The 20,080-nt window shown below is 44.5% G+C and overlaps 1 protein-coding gene and 1 long non-coding RNA gene across 5 annotated transcripts in view; both read right to left on the reverse strand.

Moving 5' to 3' along the window:
• Nucleotides 1–27: 27 nt before the first annotated feature.
• On the reverse strand, nucleotides 28–1,362 carry LOC127592907 (uncharacterized). Its single transcript, XR_007960238.1, has 2 exons — nucleotides 177–1,362; nucleotides 28–136 (listed from the first exon to the last, which is right to left on the reverse strand). It is a non-coding gene; the product is annotated as an uncharacterized LOC127592907 (long non-coding RNA).
• Nucleotides 1,363–1,802: 440 nt separating this feature from the next.
• Nucleotides 1,803–20,080, reverse strand: part of LOC127592900 (RNA-binding Raly-like protein) — a 99,412-nt gene continuing 81,134 nt past the window's right edge. For 3 of the 4 annotated variants that reach the window (XM_052053970.1, XM_052053971.1, XM_052053972.1), the window contains 7 exons: nucleotides 7,675–7,750; nucleotides 7,294–7,341; nucleotides 6,126–6,310; nucleotides 3,412–3,528; nucleotides 3,029–3,210; nucleotides 2,375–2,408; nucleotides 1,803–1,936 (listed from right to left, as the gene is read on the reverse strand). In XM_052053970.1, coding sequence (XP_051909930.1) covers nucleotides 2,376–2,408; nucleotides 3,029–3,210; nucleotides 3,412–3,528; nucleotides 6,126–6,310; nucleotides 7,294–7,341; nucleotides 7,675–7,750 — 641 coding nt within the window. In that variant the 3' untranslated portion in view covers nucleotides 1,803–1,936; nucleotide 2,375. Of the gene's footprint in view, nucleotides 1,937–2,374; nucleotides 2,409–3,028; nucleotides 3,211–3,411; nucleotides 3,529–6,125; nucleotides 6,311–7,293; nucleotides 7,342–7,674; nucleotides 7,751–12,437; nucleotides 12,649–20,080 lie in introns of those variants that run through there. The other variant, XM_052053973.1, reaches the window with a different exon arrangement.

The following is a 20,080-nucleotide window of genomic DNA, read 5'->3' on the forward strand; positions in this document are numbered from 1 at the left end:
TTGGACTGTGTAAATAAGAAAGGCATATTGAAAATAAATGTGACACAAACTTTATTGACTTCATAGGAACACAAATCTTTATATATACAATAAATAGCAATGAACTTTCCTTTCCCCTTGGAACACCTTTCATATACTGTGTATATATATATTTATATATATATATACACATATACCTGTATATATACAGTATATATATAAATATATATATATATATAGTGCACAATATTTCTTTCCTCTCCTTTTTTGTAGGTAAACTGAAACATGCCTTTGATAAAAATATTTGTACAAAAAAAATGTAATTTTTTTAAAAAACGGTTGTCTGCTCACAACAAACTGGTCATTGAAGAGCTCGTCATCGCGCTGCTGTTGCCATGGTAACCACCGCCACATCCAGCGTATGAAAAATTGAACGAAAGTAAGAAATGATTGCTAAAAGCCTTTTTTTTTTATTCTTGATTTTTGAGTTTGTGATGGTGCCTGTGTGATTTAAAGCACACAAATCACCCAACACAGCCTTTTTTTTTTTTGTCTGTCTGGATTTGTCATTTTTCATCTCCAAGAAGAACAATTTCTTCTGAGGACATACCGTACTCAGTTCACAGTTGAAAACAAATGTACCACATATCTTTTTTTTTTCATTCTTTTTTTTCTCCCCCATCTTGGCATTTAAAAAGTGGGATTCAATTTGCGCAGCCATTTTCAATCTGTGGCGTTCAAATCACAAGTGTCGTATACTGTCCTGTATAGTAATGACATACTGCCATTTTTTTCTTTTCGCAAAAATAAGAAGCATTAAGAGTCATGAGCTTGGTGATTCACAGTTTCATGTCGAGAGCTAAAGTATATGTATTTTTTTAAACAAATGCACAAAATGTAAAGAAATAAAAGGACCCTGCATGGTTACCGCATTTTTTTGGGGGACTTTTCATCGTTTGGTTGACCCGGCGACTGATATGCAGGTGCGACATGGGAAAGCCATTTTAACCCTTTCATGCACCCTGTCACCTAATAACATAATGAGCTGTCCACTGTAGTGACCGCTGGTCCCCCAAACGGGTTCAACTCAAAGAAAAACTTTTCCATAACATGAAGTGGAAATTACATCCTACCGGAACTTGTTTGCCGACATCAACACGAGGTGCTCTCTTGACGGCGTGACAAAATTCACTCTTGACGCCGTGACATCAACTGTGCGTGTGTTCAGAGAGTCTGAAAAAATACGGTATGTATTTTTGTACAAAGTAAATGAAGACAAAAATGTGGACCCGTAAGGCTTACAGATCCAGAAGACGTCAGTCAGGTTTCACAGTGGTCGCCGACAGACACTTTCATTTAGATAAAAAAAACAAAATGAACGCACAAATTGAAAAGAAACCCGTCCAAAAATTTAAGAAAACAAAAAATATGAGCTGTTAGATTAGCAATGTTGGCTATCCCCCCCCAAAAACACGTGAAGGGGAAAAAAAATCTCCATCTGCAACGACAATGAATCCCATCAAGTAGTGAATTTGGTGGGGTTTTTTTGGCACGCATGTATTATCATAGCCACAGAAAATGTAAACAAAGCTCATACGCACACAAAAACACATGAATTCATCATCAAATAGCGACATTTGGCTAGTTGAGCAAAAAACAGCAGAGGGGTGGAAAAAAACAAACAATCCTACAGCTGTAGACGACCAACATGTATCCCGGCAGAGCATAAAAATGGTCCAAACGTTCTGTCGGACATTCCATTTTGCAGCGCAAAATGGAGGACAAAAACGTAGAGTGCAAAGTAGTGTCCGACTCTTGCTTGCTTTTTCAAAATGATGATTCTTTTTTTCTTTTTAAATACATACTATACATCACATTTTGATCCAGCGTCGCTTCCAGTCGCGACTCGTTATCCTTTCCCCGTCCGGTTGAAGGGAATTGAGAATTCCTTGGCATCCTGCAGTGACAAAGAGCAAACTCATTTTCCTAGCTCTCAGAAAATGGCAGAAAAACTTCGGAAACGGTGAGCATCTATAGGGCCATCGAAAACAAAAAATATATATATACTTGAACACAAACAGTTCAGCAACACATGTAGACAGAAAATATAAAAAATATTCTTTATCCTGTCAAAAGTGACAAATGTCGTTTCCCCGAGTCACTTTATTGTGAAAGTCTTCTTCGTTTGTAGCTTTGTGAATGTGTTGTACTGCCCCCAGTGGCCATGTCATACACAACTGTTGAATTCTTTATATTCTGTTCAAGCACGTCATTAGAAGAGTTCTACTTTTTTTAATTTTTATTTTTGGCAGTACCACATTGCCCCACAACATGCAAGGCAGGACTGAGCTGGAAAAGCCGCCACAACTGAGAAAGTGCAAAGAAATGCGCTTACCTCAGTTGTCGATGTCGGATACGTGGTTCTCCATCTGCAAAAAGAGAAGCAGACCAGTTTAAAAGTAGCCCGCCGTTTCACACGGAAACAATCCATTCATATGAGCGTACCGAAAAATAAATGAGTAAGCGTGCGTAAAGAATGTCCCTCATTAGCGTTGCCGTGCGCTTAATGGCTAATAAATGTTGCATGACGGCAGGCTGGCACGGCTCAACCTGTGATTTCTGCTTTGGGATAACGACCCAAAACCGATTTATATCATTGCTGACTTGAAAGCCAGTACGTAGACACTTGCCGATTTTTGTTCTTTTTAATCATTCAAAGTTGGCAGGGTTGACTGAAGTTTGTCAGAAACCGAAACTTGAGCCCCTTGTGGATCCTTTGACTTCTATTGCAATCAACCTCTTATGCACCCCCAACCCTCCGCTGGGTTCTCTGACCCTGCGCTTCAATCACTGCCCCCAATTGTGAGTGAGTGCATGTGTGTGCGTGTGCGCGCGCCGCCAACTGCGTGGGTGCGTTTGATACGAGGTCGTCAGGGAGGATGTGTCAGTCCGGGCGCCCTAGCTCTCGGATGTCGGGCCATGAATAATTTCGTTGCCTTTTTACTTGAGGAGGAGACAAAGACTTCCTCTTTTTTTGGGGGGAAAATACCAGATGATGGGCACCCTCCTGCTCCTCCTCGTCGTAGTCGCCCTCGACGCCATCGCTCATCTCTCCGGCTTCGGCGTCCATCAGTGCGTCTTCGCCGCCCTCCTCGCCGGAGTTATCCGCCGCCTCTGATGCCGACTCGTCGTGCAGCGAGTCGCAGTTGTCCTCGTACTTCCTCTGAGACTCTGGGAGTAGAAATCACCCACCCGCCCCAATTTTCTTTCTAATAAATAAACAATTCTAGTTGCTAATGCTGAGACATTGCAAAGAAAAATAGAAAACAATAGAATGTTTTAATGTATTGGTTTGGTTTTTCCTATAGTGCAGATTTTCATCCCCCCGCAGGAGTGTGTGGGCGTGTCCCCGTGCGGACGGCGTTCTCTCACCGGTCTCGCCTCGCTGCTGCATCTCGATCTTGTCCAGGCGTACGAGCAAGGAGTCAATTTTGGTCTTGATCTGCGTCAGCTCCCTCTTGATGGTCTGCAGCTGCTCCGTCTTCACTGCTGAGCACCGCAACGAGGGACAAGGCCTCACGCACAACGTACATGTAGTGGCACAAACAAAATGCTACCATAGCTAGCTTAGATGCTAAGATCACTAAAGCCTAAATATCTTGCTGGCCCCCCTCCCCCGCTAGGAATAGATTAATTAGAACAAAGTGTTCATTCTTGGTTGCGCTTGCTCGGGAGTAAAATATTCACAACTTGCCAATCATGTAGCTTGTGTTTACGCTAGGTTGGCTAATGTTTGTGCGACGGGTGTGCATTTGACTTAATTTCTTCAATAATTTTTTTTTTATAGTTAAAATTGACTACGTTATGAATAAGCCATAAAAAAAACTATACTTGGAGCAGTACAAGCTAGGCCGCTCCGTTTTCAAATGGCGGCTAGCAGGCTATAGCTAATGCTAACACGTGCCGTGGTGGATAAGCAAACAACAAATGACAAAATGAGTGACAAAGTGGCACGAAATTGGGATTGGACACTTAGGAAACAGTTTTACCTGATGATTCTTGAAAAACAAAAAACAAAAAATAAAATCCAAATATTCCCCCCTCGCAAATACTTCATTGATACACTTTATTCATCTATATTGTTTGTTCATTTGTCAAGTGTGGTTTAATATTTCAAATGGATGTCTCGAGGGACACTTTAAAAAGAGTGTTTTAATAAATTTAAGCATGTCAATAAGATGAACTATGTAGAATGATTAAAACTATGAAAATGTTTTCTTTTTCTCTGTACAGTCTCTTTAGAATGCAGATTTTGATGCCACGTTTTCTCCTGTTCACTTCCTGCGTGACAAACAAGGAGAGATTTGCGTCTGTTTACTGAATCCTGCTCTTCTTTTTCATGACACCTAACACAAGTAATTTTTTTTTCTTCAGGCGAGGAGAAGAGAGACGTTTTAATTGCGGAGCCCATCAGCAGATCGCACGCTTAAGGACTATAAATTAATGAGCGGTGTGTTACCCCCCCCCAGCTTTTTGCTTCTGCCGCACTGCGAGAGCCGCCGACATGGCGGCCTCTCGCAGATGAGCGGTAATGGTCTTTGACATCCATCAGATTGTGTCAGCGCTGCGGAGAAGATGCCCAGAGCTTTCGGAAAACAAACCTAAGAGAGTTTTCCTGGGCGGAGCGATGCGCTCGGAATCCAAACTTCCTTTTCACGCCATTATTCACGCATCGCCAACGCGTGCGCCATGAATAAAAAATAAACCACACGCTCTCCAGCGAGGACTTTTTAATCCCTCACTAGGGCTTATTGCGGAAAAAGAACAACCTTGGCCACACAAGTAGCAAACGGTGAATAATGGGATAGCAACTTGTTAAAATGCAGCGGGATGATTTATGTGATGCTCGGTACGGAAAATGACCAATTTACACTTTGTTGTTTCCTCGTTATTACGTTGTCCGAGGGCCTCTTTCGACTTGACCAGTGGTGATAAGTAGAAAACGTCTCAACAGGAAAATATTGCCTCGTTACGAAAAAAAAATTCAAGATACGAAAAGGTAAAAATACAGTATGGCCCGATAGTTTTACGTAAATGTGAATCACCCAGAAAAAGTGTTCACCAGTCGGGCGATGGGTCCTTGGATCAGTTCTTTATAAAACGCCAGGGGAAAACCACTTGTGAGCGTGAACATGGACCGAAGAGGGCAAAAAAAAAACAATGAGCATGCAGTTAAAAGTTAAATGACCATCATTTTTATTTTATCCTGTCGTTTATTGTGCAATAATTTAATTGCACATGCATTTGTAACATATTTTGATGCATTTACATTTATGTCTGAATTGGAGGGGCGGGGGGGGGTCTTGGAAAGGATTTGGGTATTTACATGGAAAACGCGTCTTAAAACTGCTACTTACATTAGTTTTTTGGTTAAGATATTTCTTCCAGAACCAATTCATTTCGGAAGTAGAGGTGTACTACTGTACATAAAACAATCACTTGCTAAGTACAGTACAGTTGGATTTCATTTATAAAGGGAAGGTCAAGTCAGAAAATTAATTAGATTAGCAGGACCGCAAAAAACATGGATCATTTTTCACTTGACTTCCCCTTCAAGCAACCACCATGTGCGAGTAAGAGAGAGAAAGTGTGCTGTCGATTCTTCAGTAATTATGACATCACTCGTGCGCGCAGACTATGACGTGTTAGGACTCGGTTTTACATAAGTCCACTTTCTAGACTGAGAGTATAGTTGGATTCAGATCAGATACAGGAGACTGCTGTCACAAAGATTGATGTCGGGCAATATGATTTATTGCTCTTTTAGCTGACTAGCTTCCCGCTCACTGGATTAGCTTTTCCATTTGGCGGTCAAAGTAATTCATCAAAAGCATCCGGAGGCGGCACACGATTACAGTCATGTCAAACAAAAAGAATACACTTTTCCTTCTTTCTGAATCATTGGTGAAGCAATATGTAAGGCTCAAAAATGCCCCTCCCTACTCTTTCTCTCTGACAAAATACGCTTTTGTAGATTTGCATTCAGCCTTCAGCTTTTCAGAAGGAACAAAATTGCATTAGTGCGATTAAAGCCTTGGCGCGGCTGCACAAAGAAAGAAAAAAAGAAAGCGTCGCATCGTACGTACGTTTGACGCCGGCAGAGCAGGAGGAGGAGGTGGGCGGTCTGGAGGACGAGGACGAGGAGGACGATGACGTCTTGGCGGGGAAGGAGGTCTTGATGCGGCGGGAGGAGGCCGCCAGCACCCGGGAGCGTTTCAGGGGGATCACGGATCGCGGGGGTGGCGCCACTCGGCCGTGGTAGTCGAAAAGCCTAAAAAGAAAAGAATATTACATTTTAGTCGTGCAAAGCGACAGATGCAGAGTTTTTTTTTTTTTGTTACACAACACTGTTAACGCTCGGGTTAACAGCGAGGAGGCCGACAAGAGGAAAGTCAATGTCAAACGGAGGTGTCGTCTTCCGCTTGGGATGACGCTCACGACAAGTTTGACATTTCCGAGGGGGAAAACAACCGCGGCAACAAGAGAGGGGCCGAGTGCTCCCTCTCTCTGTCTCGCTTCAGCAAGACGTAAAGAAAAAGATCATTGCGTTCGTTGCAAATCTGAAAACCTTATGGAAAATGACATCGTATTGTCTCCGGAGTGCCTCAAATGAAATGACCGAGCGGGAGAAGGTGGCGAGCTGAGCAATGAGTTTAACTGGCTGCTGGTTGTGCCATAAAATAATTTGTTCTCCTTTTGTGTATTTTCACCGCAGAAATTGATAAGGCATTAAGACACATGGTATCTGTTTTAAATTGTGTGAGTGTGTGTGTGCGGGTGTATTATTTCTCCTTTCAGCCGCCTTAGGGGCAGCTTTCCAACAGTCGCCTAGCAACAGTGCAGATTTGCATTCAAGCCAATGTTTTCCCAATCAGACCCGTTTATTTTCAAATAAAGTGTCGCTGTTACACCGCGGTCCATTTTGAAACTTTTTTTTTCATGGGCTTTTACAGTGTACAGGCAAGTCCAAATTTCATTGTATTTGAATCGCAAATCATCGTTTACCAGTGAACTGGATGGGAATGCGGTTAAGCCGTTCCAAACCATTCCAAAAAACAACACACACTTTCTGGAGTGTTTTTTTTTTCTCAATGAAAATGTCGATCTATGATACTGCACTTTATAAATTGTTGCAGCGATGGGGGCTCTAAAATAGTTGTTTCGATGGATTTTACACCGACGGCAGGTCGGTCACTGAATATCAGCGATATTGAACTGGGTTAGCAGCAAAGTTAGCGACGTGGTGAAACGTACCTGGCGTAGAAGTCATCTCTGTAGTACTCATAGTCAAACTCGTAACCACTGCGAAAGAGAGAAAAAAGATGGCTACTTTTCCCAAGGTCCAATAACAGATTTTTGCCATGCATTAGCGCTTTCCTTTCATGCACAAAGTGAGTCTTCACACATCATTTTAGAGAGGACCTAAAAAAATTATTTATTGAAATAAGACAACCAAATATAAAGATAAAACGAATAAAAAAAATAAACAAATACAAATTTGAATGCGAAAAAAATTCATTTGAATGACTCATTTCACAATTCGTAACGAATGTCATGATAAATCCGCAACGGGCGGCTCATTGCGACGTAATCAGAGGACGAGAAGGAAATTGTGTGCATTGACGGCGATCATACCTGTAGACCGCCGAGAGGGGCCTCTTGGAGACGCCTTTGGGTCGGTAAGGCTTCGGCTCGCCGGCCATGTTGATGTCTGAAGACACACACACACACAGACACACACTCATGTCCGTTAACGTCTTGACTTCAGTGAGGCATCAGCGTCTTGTCAACGTTGCGTTTTTTGTTCTCTTCACGTAGCCAGTGCGGTGAACCAAACAGCAATCGTGTACCAAACTGACTTTTCGACTACTTCGTAATCCATTTGAGCAGATTGGATTCATGATGACGGCACACTCCAAAAAGTCTTCCGATGGAATAAGGCGAATAAATAATTCAACGGTGGAAAAAAAAACACAAATATTCCTGACACTGAAGTGCAACAAGAAAGTGACTTTGTAACATAAAAACAATGCTAATGACGCTCCGACGGAGTGCCACTTCATGATACGGCGATGGGACGCTGTCGGGGCTCAAAGCAGTCGGCGTTAAAAGAGAAAACATCTGACGCCCTCGCATGCGTTGGTGGGTTGGGGGGGACTACTTGTGGAAAAGTTGCGCGACCACACGGCTTGACTGATGCGGAATTGTTTCTCGACGGGTCGGGCAAAGGTCGTCAATAGGTCCTTTAAACTTTTGCAGTTCCTGGGAGGCAGGCCAAATCAACCGGAAATGAAAGCGGCGGATGCCGAGTCAAAGCGCCGGAACTTGGAAGGAAAACCAACTCAAACTCCGAGCCGACGATCAAACTTGGATGCCTGCATTATACAGCGAAGGCAAAAAAATAAAAAATAAAAAGAATAAAATGCTTGGAATAGGGGTGTGACACTCAAAATAATATCATGTCGCAAGTGGTCAGCAAAAATGAGAGGGAGGCTTTAATCTTAAAATGAGATCACTATCAAAACATCAAAAATCATCACGTGGATTTTCACGTCAAATTGCGATAATACTTGCTGATGATGTTCGACAATAAAGACGACCTTGACCTTGATGGCATCATCGGCACTCGTCAGACCAAAGAGCTGCAAAAGCTGCCTGCCATTTACGGCGAAACAGTCGGCCATCCTCTTGGGAACTACTGGGAGAAGCTAAATGCTAACCTATCCTTTGCCACACTGCGCCGAGGTGGCTAACCGCTGTCCTTTCAAAAAGAAAACGTGCAATCGCTGCCATCTACTGGTGGGTGTGCATCATTTAGATTGGGTCCAAGCTGGAAATTCACAGAACGGGCAGTACCAGACTCTCCACACACCTATCCCGATTGAAAGAATGCAATTGACGGGTAAACGCGAACCAAACCATTAGCTTAGCTTAACCCTTTCATGCTATCAGGTTACGGGGCGCATGAAAGGGTGAATGCTGAATTGTCATGTGAAATGCTACCGACTGACATGCGTGAACAGCGTGGAAAAAGCGCAATATCGTGGGGTTCAGCGTTTCTACCCGACGTCGACTCACAACGGTGAGGAGAAACTTTCAGGGACGCCAATTGTCACGGCGAAAACTCCACATGAATAAGTCATAACGATTTTGGGCTGCTGATGAACGAGTCATCTCGCAAAGGGGCGCGCCATCGATCGCCTTGCAACGTTGGGCGAATACAAACGAGTTATTTTGCCGCGCCAGGCGGAGTGGTCCCGTCTCTCCCTCTCCGACCTTGGACTGACCCGAGAGCGCTCTGCTGTTACGCCGCAGGCTGTTAGACCATCCATCGCCGCCACCCCGCGGTCGACCCGCCTTCCCGTGGGAAGACAGTCAACGAGATTGCGGTGCACAATGCGGAGTGTTTGGAATCCATTTCAGAAAGATTACACCCCCCCACCCCCGCCACCAGTCCCCTTTGCGCTTTAACTTGAGTGTTCTACCACCCCGCCAGATTCCCCGTGCGTTATTTCGCAATATGTCGCGATATGTCACAGCTTCCAAACTGGATTCGTTTAAAACCCGCCTCGCACGTCGAGTTATGCTGGCGTGAGATGCGAGTTACATGGTAGCTGAAATTTATTTGTCATGCTAACGTCTATGACAGACATTAAAGAAGGGGTGGGAAAAGCATGGGTGTGTACGTCACATACGGCCCATTGACATTACCGACATCAAGAAACCTGTAATGCTTGATGTACCGTATATCAAAATGCGGCGATTGGATATCACCTTTTCCACAAGATCACCGTTATTCACTTACAGAGTATCAATACTTCTGATACCTTTTGATAACATTTCAGTTAACACAATGACAAATTGTGAACAAATACTTTCCTTTCTTTCTGACTGACATGACAATTTGCGTCCGCACTGCAGTTTATTGCCAAATACCTGCAAGGAGTAGTGGATTTATTCATATTTTTTTTTTGCCTTATCGGTATCGGTTGTTGGTATCGGCAGCATTCAAAAGAGCAGGATAAATTGCAATAAGGCTTATTCCCAAAATTAAGCATTTTATTTACTTCACATAGAAATTTAAAATTTTTTTTTTTGGCTTTTCCCTGGACTTAAACGGTGACGAATACTGTCAATTTTGGTCGTGCATGAAACTAGCGCAGGGAGAGGACACGCAGCTCGAGTTTTAATCCCGTCTCTCTCTGGAAAGACGCCGCTGGGAGAGGTCGCCGACAGCTCGTTTCCGCAGCGACGATTCCGCTCGCTGCGTGTCGGATTGGGAGAATGTCGTCTCCACCTTCTGTTGCGGGCACTCGTGTTGAGGAGGAATGGCGACGATGGCCTTAAAAAAAATTGGGGGGGGGGTGGGTTGAGACGTTTCCATGGCAAGACTGTAACCCGCTGTAGAGTGAACTCTGATGCAAAACAGAATTTTCATTTTCATGCATCCTGTAACCTGAAAACATGATAAGATGTCCACTGTAGTGACCGCCGTACCTGAAATGGTTAATGAAAAATCAATCAACCCCTCCGCCCCCCCCCAAAAAAAATACATCTGTCCTCACGATTGTGATACCCGCAACAACAAAGTGCCAAGATTGGGAGAACGAGAAAACGAGATCGCTTTGTTTACCTGGCACTAGCAACAGGATAGTTTTGGCAGGCAAAAGGCCCCGCCCTCCCTGCTGGGGAGAGCATATCGAGGCGACAGGAGGCAACCTTCCCGTTGCGGGGGGTCAAGTAGGGGGGCCGCATCTGCATTTCAAAGGAGCGGTTCGAGGCGCAAAAACATCAAACGCTACCGCTGTCAACATTTTGTTTGGATACACAGTCGGGGTTGGCACCAGCCTCTTCACCAACAAAGAAGTCATCACCGCCGTGAAACATTTTCACAATGTTCCATAACTCAAAGAGCTTACAATAGAGAGTTTGAAGATGTCGCAATTAGGCGCAGGGCAAATGATTTGTTCGCTGCGGGCAACAAACTGACATGAAAGCTGACGTTTGAACAAAAACAAGAGTGACATTTGCTTTGTTTAGTTGTAGTTTGGAATGGATTATTCATTAGAAGCACGGTTCGACGGCACAGCGATTATTTTTTAGGGTTGGTTACGTGTCGATTTCAGAGTCAACTTCGACTTGGTGGCATTTGTGAGGAAATTTAGAACTGAGCTGATAGGAAAATGAAGCAGCCATAAAGTCCTATCAAGCTCAAACGGCACGTCGGACAACGCCCCCCCCCCCCCGCCCCCCCATGCCTCTGTCGCCGCGTGCATCCTCAGAGGGATCAGCTCATAATCCGCGGCCCCTTCAGCGCAGATAAGACGCGGCGGACGCTTTTGTGTGAGCCGCAAAAACCCAGCTAGGATCAACTGTGAAAAGCAGAACAATTTTCCCACTGTTGGGATAAACATCGACAGAGCGGGTAGGAAAAACAAGTAGTCGGAGATACAAATATTTGTCTGCTTATGCTAATAATAATCAGATCTAGCAACGACTGCGGGGCATCTGGAAAGTACTCATAGTGCTTCACTTTGTCTATATTTTGTTTGTATTCACAGCAGTGGTGCGCAAACCTTTTACACCAAGTAGACCTTAAACAATAGAAAAATAATAATAATTTAAAAAAAAAACAGAACGAAATGATTTCATTACAACATTCATCCATTATCTGAGTCGCTTATCTACGCGTGGGTCGCGGGGATTCGGGAGCCTATCCCAGCTGTCTTCGGGTTGAAAAACAAAAACTTCTGGAAGATTAAATGCAGCAATTACTTAAAAATTGAACAAAAATGAACAGTACTTTGGCAGGAATTATTGTATGTAGCACTAGAGGAAGCACATACACAACACAGTGAGAATTCCAATTTGGGTCATTTCATTTTCCCCAATAAAAAAACAAACCAAAGACAAAACTATCATTTTTATATTAACAACGGTTTGCTTATTTTTACATTTGTATGACAGCAACTGTTAAAAAATTACACCTTACATTTTATTGACAGGGGTTAACTTACTCTTGTATGAAAGTATTAAAAACTGTTCACTTAAATGTGCTTTTATGCAAGTTATTTAAGATGAAATTTGTGTTTATTTTGTATTTGATATTTGGATGATATTAAAAAATGAGATCCATTGAACGCGTTTACTCTTAATATTGAACAGTAGAGTAGTTGACAAATGTTTACGTTTAAATACTAAAAAGTGAAATGTATTTGACATTTTTATATGAACAATGGTTCACTTATTCTTACGTTGATGTGTATAATATTTATTTCACAATATAAAATGATCTTGAGAAATGTATGTCACCACACATCTAATGTGATTGACATCTCAACACGGGCGCGCACTCATTATCTCACAAAAATGCCATTGATTTTTTTTTTTTAACTCACAGCGATGGTTGCGACGCTTGCTCTTGTACATGGTCATTTTGAACCACTCCAGCTTTCCTCGGCTCCGATTGGAAAGCAAAAATGACGGCTGGTCTCGACAGACGGAGTGAAAAATGAGAGAACGATTTCCTGACTGGAGAGAAATTGAACCGAATTGTTTGGCTGCTCGCACACTGAGAACTGGAGCCGCTTCTTTTTGGAGCATACCAAGCGGGGAGAGGGAAAGGTAGGGGCGGGGGATGCCCTTATCTCGATGCGTGCAAGTTAGAGGGCAAACAGCGGCTTTGCAGCGAAACCGAATGGTTCTTCAATCAACATTAAATTGGTTTGATGACCAAAAAGAAGTTAAAGCAAGTCATGTGACGTATTTCAAGCACAGTGGAATGTTCCACCAGCAAGGCAAATGGTAGCGTCCAGGTCGCTTCGAAATAAATAAATAAATAAATAAAATACACTTGGCGTTAGTAATTACATCAAATCGGATATTTTTGGGCTTCACTGTTTTATTAGGTAAACTATAAATATATACAAAATAGATGAACTCACAACATATTTGATTTCATGTTCGGTGAACATGATGCAATCTGAGAGCATTATGCTAACATGCGAGCAATGTACACGCTAGCATGGCATTTGAAAAACACACATTCACCTTGTTGCATTCCAATAATTTCGTTTTTTTCGAAAGTGTAACAGCGCCACCTGCCGTCCATGGTACAGTAACAAACCGCAAAAGTGGGGGCAAGAGCATCATAAAAAAAGGCAATTTAAATGAGAAAAAAACCAGGGGAAATTTGAAAAACTGTGACCTCTAGTGCACCAAGTAAGGCAGCACAGAACAGATGCATGAAATTAACAATGAACGCTGATATAATGCTTGCATAGGTAAATCGCTGTAAATCAATACATACCTAGTTAGCTTCGTTTAGCCTTGAATGTACCCTCCAAAGGCTCCTTCCCTGTGCATGGCATCGCATCAGGACATATTTGAGGAGCAGCATGTAGGAATTCCTATTCTCGACATAATAAAAAGAAGTGCGCATGCGGCTAGAGAAATTCCAATAAAGCGATGATCATGTCTGTGGAACGTAATGGAGCCACAAATGATGAAGGCACAGACCCAAAGAAGTGGAATTAAAGCAGAGGCAGCCAGGATGGATTGTAAAAAAAAAAAAAAAAGGTGTGGGGGGGGATTTTGTGTGACATAAAAAGGCCTAATATCAGTATTTTGATATCATAGTAATCCGAAAGGAAAAATAGAAATGGTTATATAGGAGCTTGCTGCTACTGGTTGCATAAATGGAGAATTAAGGCAGTGCAAAGAGGTGGTATGCTTCACACCCCCAAAACACACTAAAGGCGAAGAAAATCTGCTCTAATAAACACATTTAAATGTATTAAAACATATCTACTTTAAAAAAATAACTTTTCAAAAAGTGTTCCTTCGTGCCTGTTCTAACTCTTGCTCAGTTTGTTCTCCAAAATAAGAGGCCCATTGGGCTTGCTTCAAGCTATTGACTTTTCACTCACAGGTGAAGTAGACTGTAAAACTGACACACAAAATAAAATTGAATTGAAATTGGTGCATTTCAAAACACTATTATTCAACCAATGAATTCCACTTTCTAAAGAACCTTAACTTGCATAATGCTAACATGCAGTACAACGCCTAATGGAAATGAGCACAATTCTGCAGGCTAAATTCTACATATTATGTTGTCACTTTTCCTTGCTGGTAATTCATTTGCATATTTTCCAGTAGGGCTCAGCGCTATCTCGGGACGTTTTGGCACGTGAGCCTCGCCGCGGTCACTTGGGAATCTAATCTAGCAGGGGGATGCAAAGGCAGAACTGCAAAGTACTCTGTTGACTGTATTATTACGAGCATGGCAGCCGCAAGCGAGTGACAGGTCCGCAAATTAACTGCTGTCAGAGGACTGAAAAAGGAAGCACACAACCCCCTCAAGCCAACATCAGCCACCCGTACAGCTCCCTTAATTGCTGGTCGCCTTGTCACTGTCACAGGCACCCCGCTATGTTATATGTAACGCCGCCATTTCTTTGCATGGCTGCTTGCTGGCCCGCAATCAAAGTTCACAGTTTTCCATCCTGAAAAAAAATAAGCTTTTGTTGACTTGTATGAAAAAAAACAGACCCAACGGTCTACTCGCTTTTTTGGGGCGTTAAAATGCCCGAATATTGACGTCCAATCGTTGATTGTTATACTGTACTTGACGCACGTGAACTGTCATTCGATGAAGTGTCCACGGCCTTGTGATAACAGCCGGCGTCCACTAGGTGGCACGTGGTGATCACAGAGTGGGGAAACTGGCGCTTGTATGAAAAAAAAATATACACTCAAATTTGGCCCAACTGTCGACTCGCTTTTATTTTGGGCATTAAAATGCCCGAATACTAACGTCCAATCGTTGATTTTTATACTCGACACGCACGTGAACTGTCATTCGATGTGTACCTAATGAAGTGTCCACAGCCTTGTAATACCAGCCGGCGTCCACTAGGTGACACCCCGTGATCACAAAGGGGGGAAACTGGCGCGTCACGTTCCCACCCACCCAAATACGTCTGCGCGATGATGTGCTGGATGATGTGATGCCAAGACAGAACTGAGAGTGAGCTCGTCTTGTGACGTCATTTCAGTCCGAATGACGACTGGACGGACACAAGCGCTTTATACCAAACGCGCTCAAAGAAGAGCAGGTTCTTCCTTTTGTTTTCCTCGTTGGAAGCCTGAAATGACTAATTTCCCGGTTGCTAGGGTTCAGCGAGCAGCCAATGTGGTGTTCTAATCAAATCAATGCGATGGCGAAAAACACTCCACAAACTAGGTCAAGTGCAAGGTCTCCCGCCTACCCAGAGGCCAAGGCGGTCACATTTAGAGCGACCGCACGCACGGGCGGGATGTATCCGGCCGCTGCGTCCAGCGGGCGTCAGGAAAAAGGCCACCTGAGGCGACGCGACGTGTCATGACGCCGACCTTTACTGGACAGCCAGGTCCTGGGGGCCGAGTTCCCCCCGCCTGGCACAGGCGGTGATTCAGCCGCCTGAAGCGAGGCGGCGTAATTGGCCATGCAGGATCACTACGAGCGTGAGAGGCGAGCGAAGAAGTGGCGGCGGGCGGAGCGCGGCCCGGGGCAAGCTTGCGGGGCTCTTTGGAACATTCTTCGATTTATTTTTTTCATCTTCACTCAAGTGGTGCGTCACACTGATTCCGAATTTGCACACTAAGCAGGAGAGGCAGCGAGGTTGCTGAAAAGACTTGGTGAGAGGGTGGGGTGAGGAGGGGGGGGGGGGGGGGTATTTAGCATCTCATGCGGAATCAGCCTCGGTGGGAAGGCGGGGTGAATGATTTTGAAAAATAAATTGCGATTCCCCTCCTCTGGCCCGTCAGCATCACAATTGCGATTTAATGAACACATTTTTTTTTTCAAGGCCCCACACCCCCCATTTATTTTTTAACAGCAATTAACGACAATGTTCAGCTCTATGGGGAGTACAAATACTTCTACTTAAGTGCACTAACCAATTACAAATACGATACACATAAGTATCTGCATTTGTACTACCAAGCGTGAGTGCTTTCACCGCCTCTGGTCAGAGCAGCCAGAAAGCATTCCGTCACGCCGGCATTTATCCTGCCATCATGGCGCCTTCGGGGGGAGGGAGGGTGAAAGAGGAGCAGCCGTGTCTCCTGTCTTCATTCACGCCGTGACTGGATCAATTATGATCAAGTGTGAAAGGGCACCTTCCTCCTTCCTCCCACCCCCACCCCCGGGTTGGCCTCGTTGTGACGCTCCGTGATGGAAAAAAGGTCATGTTGCCCGCATCACAGCCAGGCGGAACACCTGCCGTTCGTACTGTTGTTTTTGCCATCGACCGTGTGCTGAGTCGGCACCGGATGGCCTGTCGATAGTATGAGAGGAACATGCTTTTGATTAGCTGTCAGTGATGAATATGATATGGAACGAGAGATTGTGCGTTTGAGACAAATCCCTTCTGCACCAAACGGAAAACTCGGATTTGCCTGCGTTTCTGCGTCATGTCGACGATCGAGTAAAAATGCCTAGCTGATCACTGCGATCGACCTGAAATGTATCACAATCGTTAATTGTGATTATATTATGGCCCGGTGTGTTACATGGAATATTAGGTCTTTTTTTTGGGGGGGGGGGGGGGGGGTTAAAGCGCTGCTCGGAATATCAGATTGTTCTATTACGAGGCCCGGCCAGCGGTTTTAATTGGATGCTATTGGCTCTGCTAAAAACAATTTTGTGGATGATGTTTTTTTTAAATGACGTTAACATAAGACAAACAATGCCATTTTAAGATTCGCCCCAAATCGTCCGATTTTTTGCCGATCCTTCTCACCATCGTTAAGTGACATAATGTAAATACCAAAATATAATTCATTTATTCATTCATTCATCTTCCTAACCGCTTGATCCTCACTAGGGTCGCGGGGGGTGCTGTCCCAGCTGTCTCCGGGCAGTAGGCGGGGGACACCCTGAATCGGTGGCCAGCCAATCGCAGGGCACACAGAGACGAACAACCATTCGCACTCACACTCACATCTAGGGACAATTTAGAGCGTCCAATCAGCCTGCCACACGTGTTTTTGGAATGTGGGAGGAAACCGGAGCACCCGGAGAAAACCCACACAGGCCCGGGGAGAACATGCAAACTCCACACAAGGAGGCCGGAGCTGGAATCGAACCCAGTACCTCTGCACTGTGAAGCCGACGTGCTAACCACTGGACTACCGGGCTACCAAAATATAACGTTTTGCAAAACACTCACATGAGCAGGCGGGCAAAAAGTTTTATTTAAATTTTATTCATTTGTGATATATTTTCTTTAACTCATCAACTGCTTCAACCGGTTATCGGAATCTGATTCCAGCAAATCTCGAAATCATCGTCGGGGGCCCGACTTTGCAGGCTTTTAAAGAATGACTGGCTGTTAAATGCAAGAAGTGGAATATCAGGTAGTCATGTAGAATAATGAGGATGTTAGACCGAGGCGTCGTATGTGAAAATCACGCTCGCCGTAGTCTATTGCAACCCCCCCCCCCCCCGCATGAGGTGGAAACATACTGGTTCGACTGTGGCACAAATTGCTGGCTGGAGCAAGTGTGTCATACAAGCGTGGAAAGAAATCCACACACTGAAGCAATTGTTTCTCACACTGACAGACGTGAGCATATGCACACGCCCACGCACACACACACACAAAAACGCCGGCACACGCGCTGACGCATCCTCACATAGACACAGCGAGCTCGGCGCTCGGGCTTGATTCACGGCTCAGCGTTTCTCTGGCGTCGGGAAGTGCGGCTTTCTAATCAGAGAATTAGCTGCGCTTATACGCTGCCAACATGCACACTGTCATCCATCTCACTTTGTCCACATTGCGCCTCGTGGCCCACTAATGCACTCGCAGGGGCGGGGTGGGGCAGAGCCAAGCCGAGGGGATGGAAAGAGATACCGGCGGCACAATCAAGGCACTCTGGGGGTGGGGGGGGGGGGGGGGGGGAGTGTGTGTGTGTGTGTGTGTGTGTGGGGGGGGGGTTCTGGGTATCTTGCATCAAATTCATTTTCCATGCGCGCGTGGGCCAAGAACATCCTCCTCATTGTTGTTTGTATCAAATTTGGGACTCCAGATATTTTCCAAATGTATTCAAAGCTCATCTGACATAAATGAATAGACAAATACTTGATCAATAATTCAAAGAAAGGGGAATGAGCTCATGTTTTACACCACACGTTTTTTTAAGAGAACATCCACGATCAAGTAATGCGATGGCACCATCTGACCTCTGCGTGCCTTCCATTCCTTGTGCTTAGTATGTATGATCATTCTTATGCCGTTTTATTCCTCCGCCGTTTGAAAATTCCCCCATGACCCTTCAAAGACCGAGAGAGCGCTCGGTATCGGGGCCGTTTCAAGCCGCCTCTTGAAGACTCTCACCATTCTTGCCCAACTCCAAAAATTTCACGTTGTTGTCAATATTTTCTTGGATCGTTCATGTGACAGCGGTGAAAAAAAAATTAATGGACCCTTGGCTACAATGTCAGTATCACAATGAACATTTACTGCCTCCTCAAAATAACAACACAAAGGTGTTCATTGTCAAAACGACTGGTAACAAAAGTGAGCACACCCCGAAGAGAAAATTCATTTGGCCAAATGGGCCAACTCATTTGGCCGACATTGGGCCAAATGAGGCATTTTCTCTTCCTGGTGTAACGTGACTCAAAAGTGTTTCAAGGTTTCAGCAGAGTACGACACCTTAAACCTGGTGGGCCGCAGTTCGGAAATGTTTCTCTTAGGGGGGTGTACTCACTTTTGTTGTCAGCGGTTTGAGCATTAACGGGCTGAGTGTCAAATTATTTCGAGCAGAGTACATCTAAAACTGACTTTTTGACATTGTAGCAAAGTGGCTTAAAAGTTGTTCAATGGGGAGATAGAAGAAAAAAAATTGACGGGTGCAGTCGCTTTTGTAAGCCACTTCAACTTAAAAGTTAAATACAACAGAACTGCACTCAGGCAGTGATTCTCTTGCGTACCACTAGAGGGAACTAGTGTACCTCTATTGCATCAAATTTGAAGAAACACTGATCTAGACACACCCAAAAAAAGATATTCAGCATCCACTCCGCTGAAAAGAACTGACGAATGACATCACATCAACGCCACCGTGCCTCGTCATCACAGCCGGGCACCATTTCGTCTCCTCCCTCATACCCCGCTCGCGCTCGGGCGCAGCGGTCCTGCATGCGAGCTGCTTGCTATGCATCGCATTGGCCCGCAATGACGATTGATTGCGACACTGTCTGTAATCCGCTTACGATGGATTTTGCATCTAAATCAGGTTATTATTTATGTGGCCCGGCTTTCGCCCGGTGCCATTTGGAGGCGCGATGATTGGTGATCCATCACGCGTTATCCTTCAGTGTGGCCCATTAATGTTGTAATGGGATGGACCTTCAGCTCCTGGCAGAGGCTGCCGCAAGGCAAAAGCCAAATAAGCACCTGCTTAGCGTCTCCGCCCACTCGGGGGCCCATGAGAATAATTAACAGAGTAATATTGAGTTAGGAAATGGGCAACTTAATTGCTGGAGGGGGTGGGGGCACAATTTTTCATCTGTGAAACTGGTGGGGGAGGCACATAAGACCAGGGACTTCCAAACTAGATGAGTGCCAAAAATGACAAAAGACATGCTCTTAACATATTTCATTTTTTCATCATGTATTTCTCAACGCAAGCGAAAAAAAGATTCTAACCCAACAAGAAAGGGTTTGAGGCAAACATCAAAATAAGCGCACACTGTTCCAAGTAGAATATCTGTTAGCTAAAGTGAGCGAGTTGACTTCAACTTCCAAATACAACCAAATTCACCAAAATGGTGACCGGTTTCAGCCTGCCCGATTCCAATCAATCTAAAATAATTAACCCAAACTTGGTTAAAAGTAACCAAATTAGCTCAAAGTCCAAAGCTCAAGGCCCCAAGGGGGGGGGGGGGGGGGTGTCCTAGCAATGCAAAGCGGGGAGGGAGGGTGAGGGGGGAGTGTCAACACATATAGGATGGCCATGATGCGTGTTCACCCTCCACCTTCTCCTC

This window comes from Hippocampus zosterae, chromosome 20 (assembly GCF_025434085.1).
Source record: "Hippocampus zosterae strain Florida chromosome 20, ASM2543408v3, whole genome shotgun sequence".
In the NCBI taxonomy this organism is placed as follows: domain Eukaryota; kingdom Metazoa; phylum Chordata; class Actinopteri; order Syngnathiformes; family Syngnathidae; genus Hippocampus; species Hippocampus zosterae.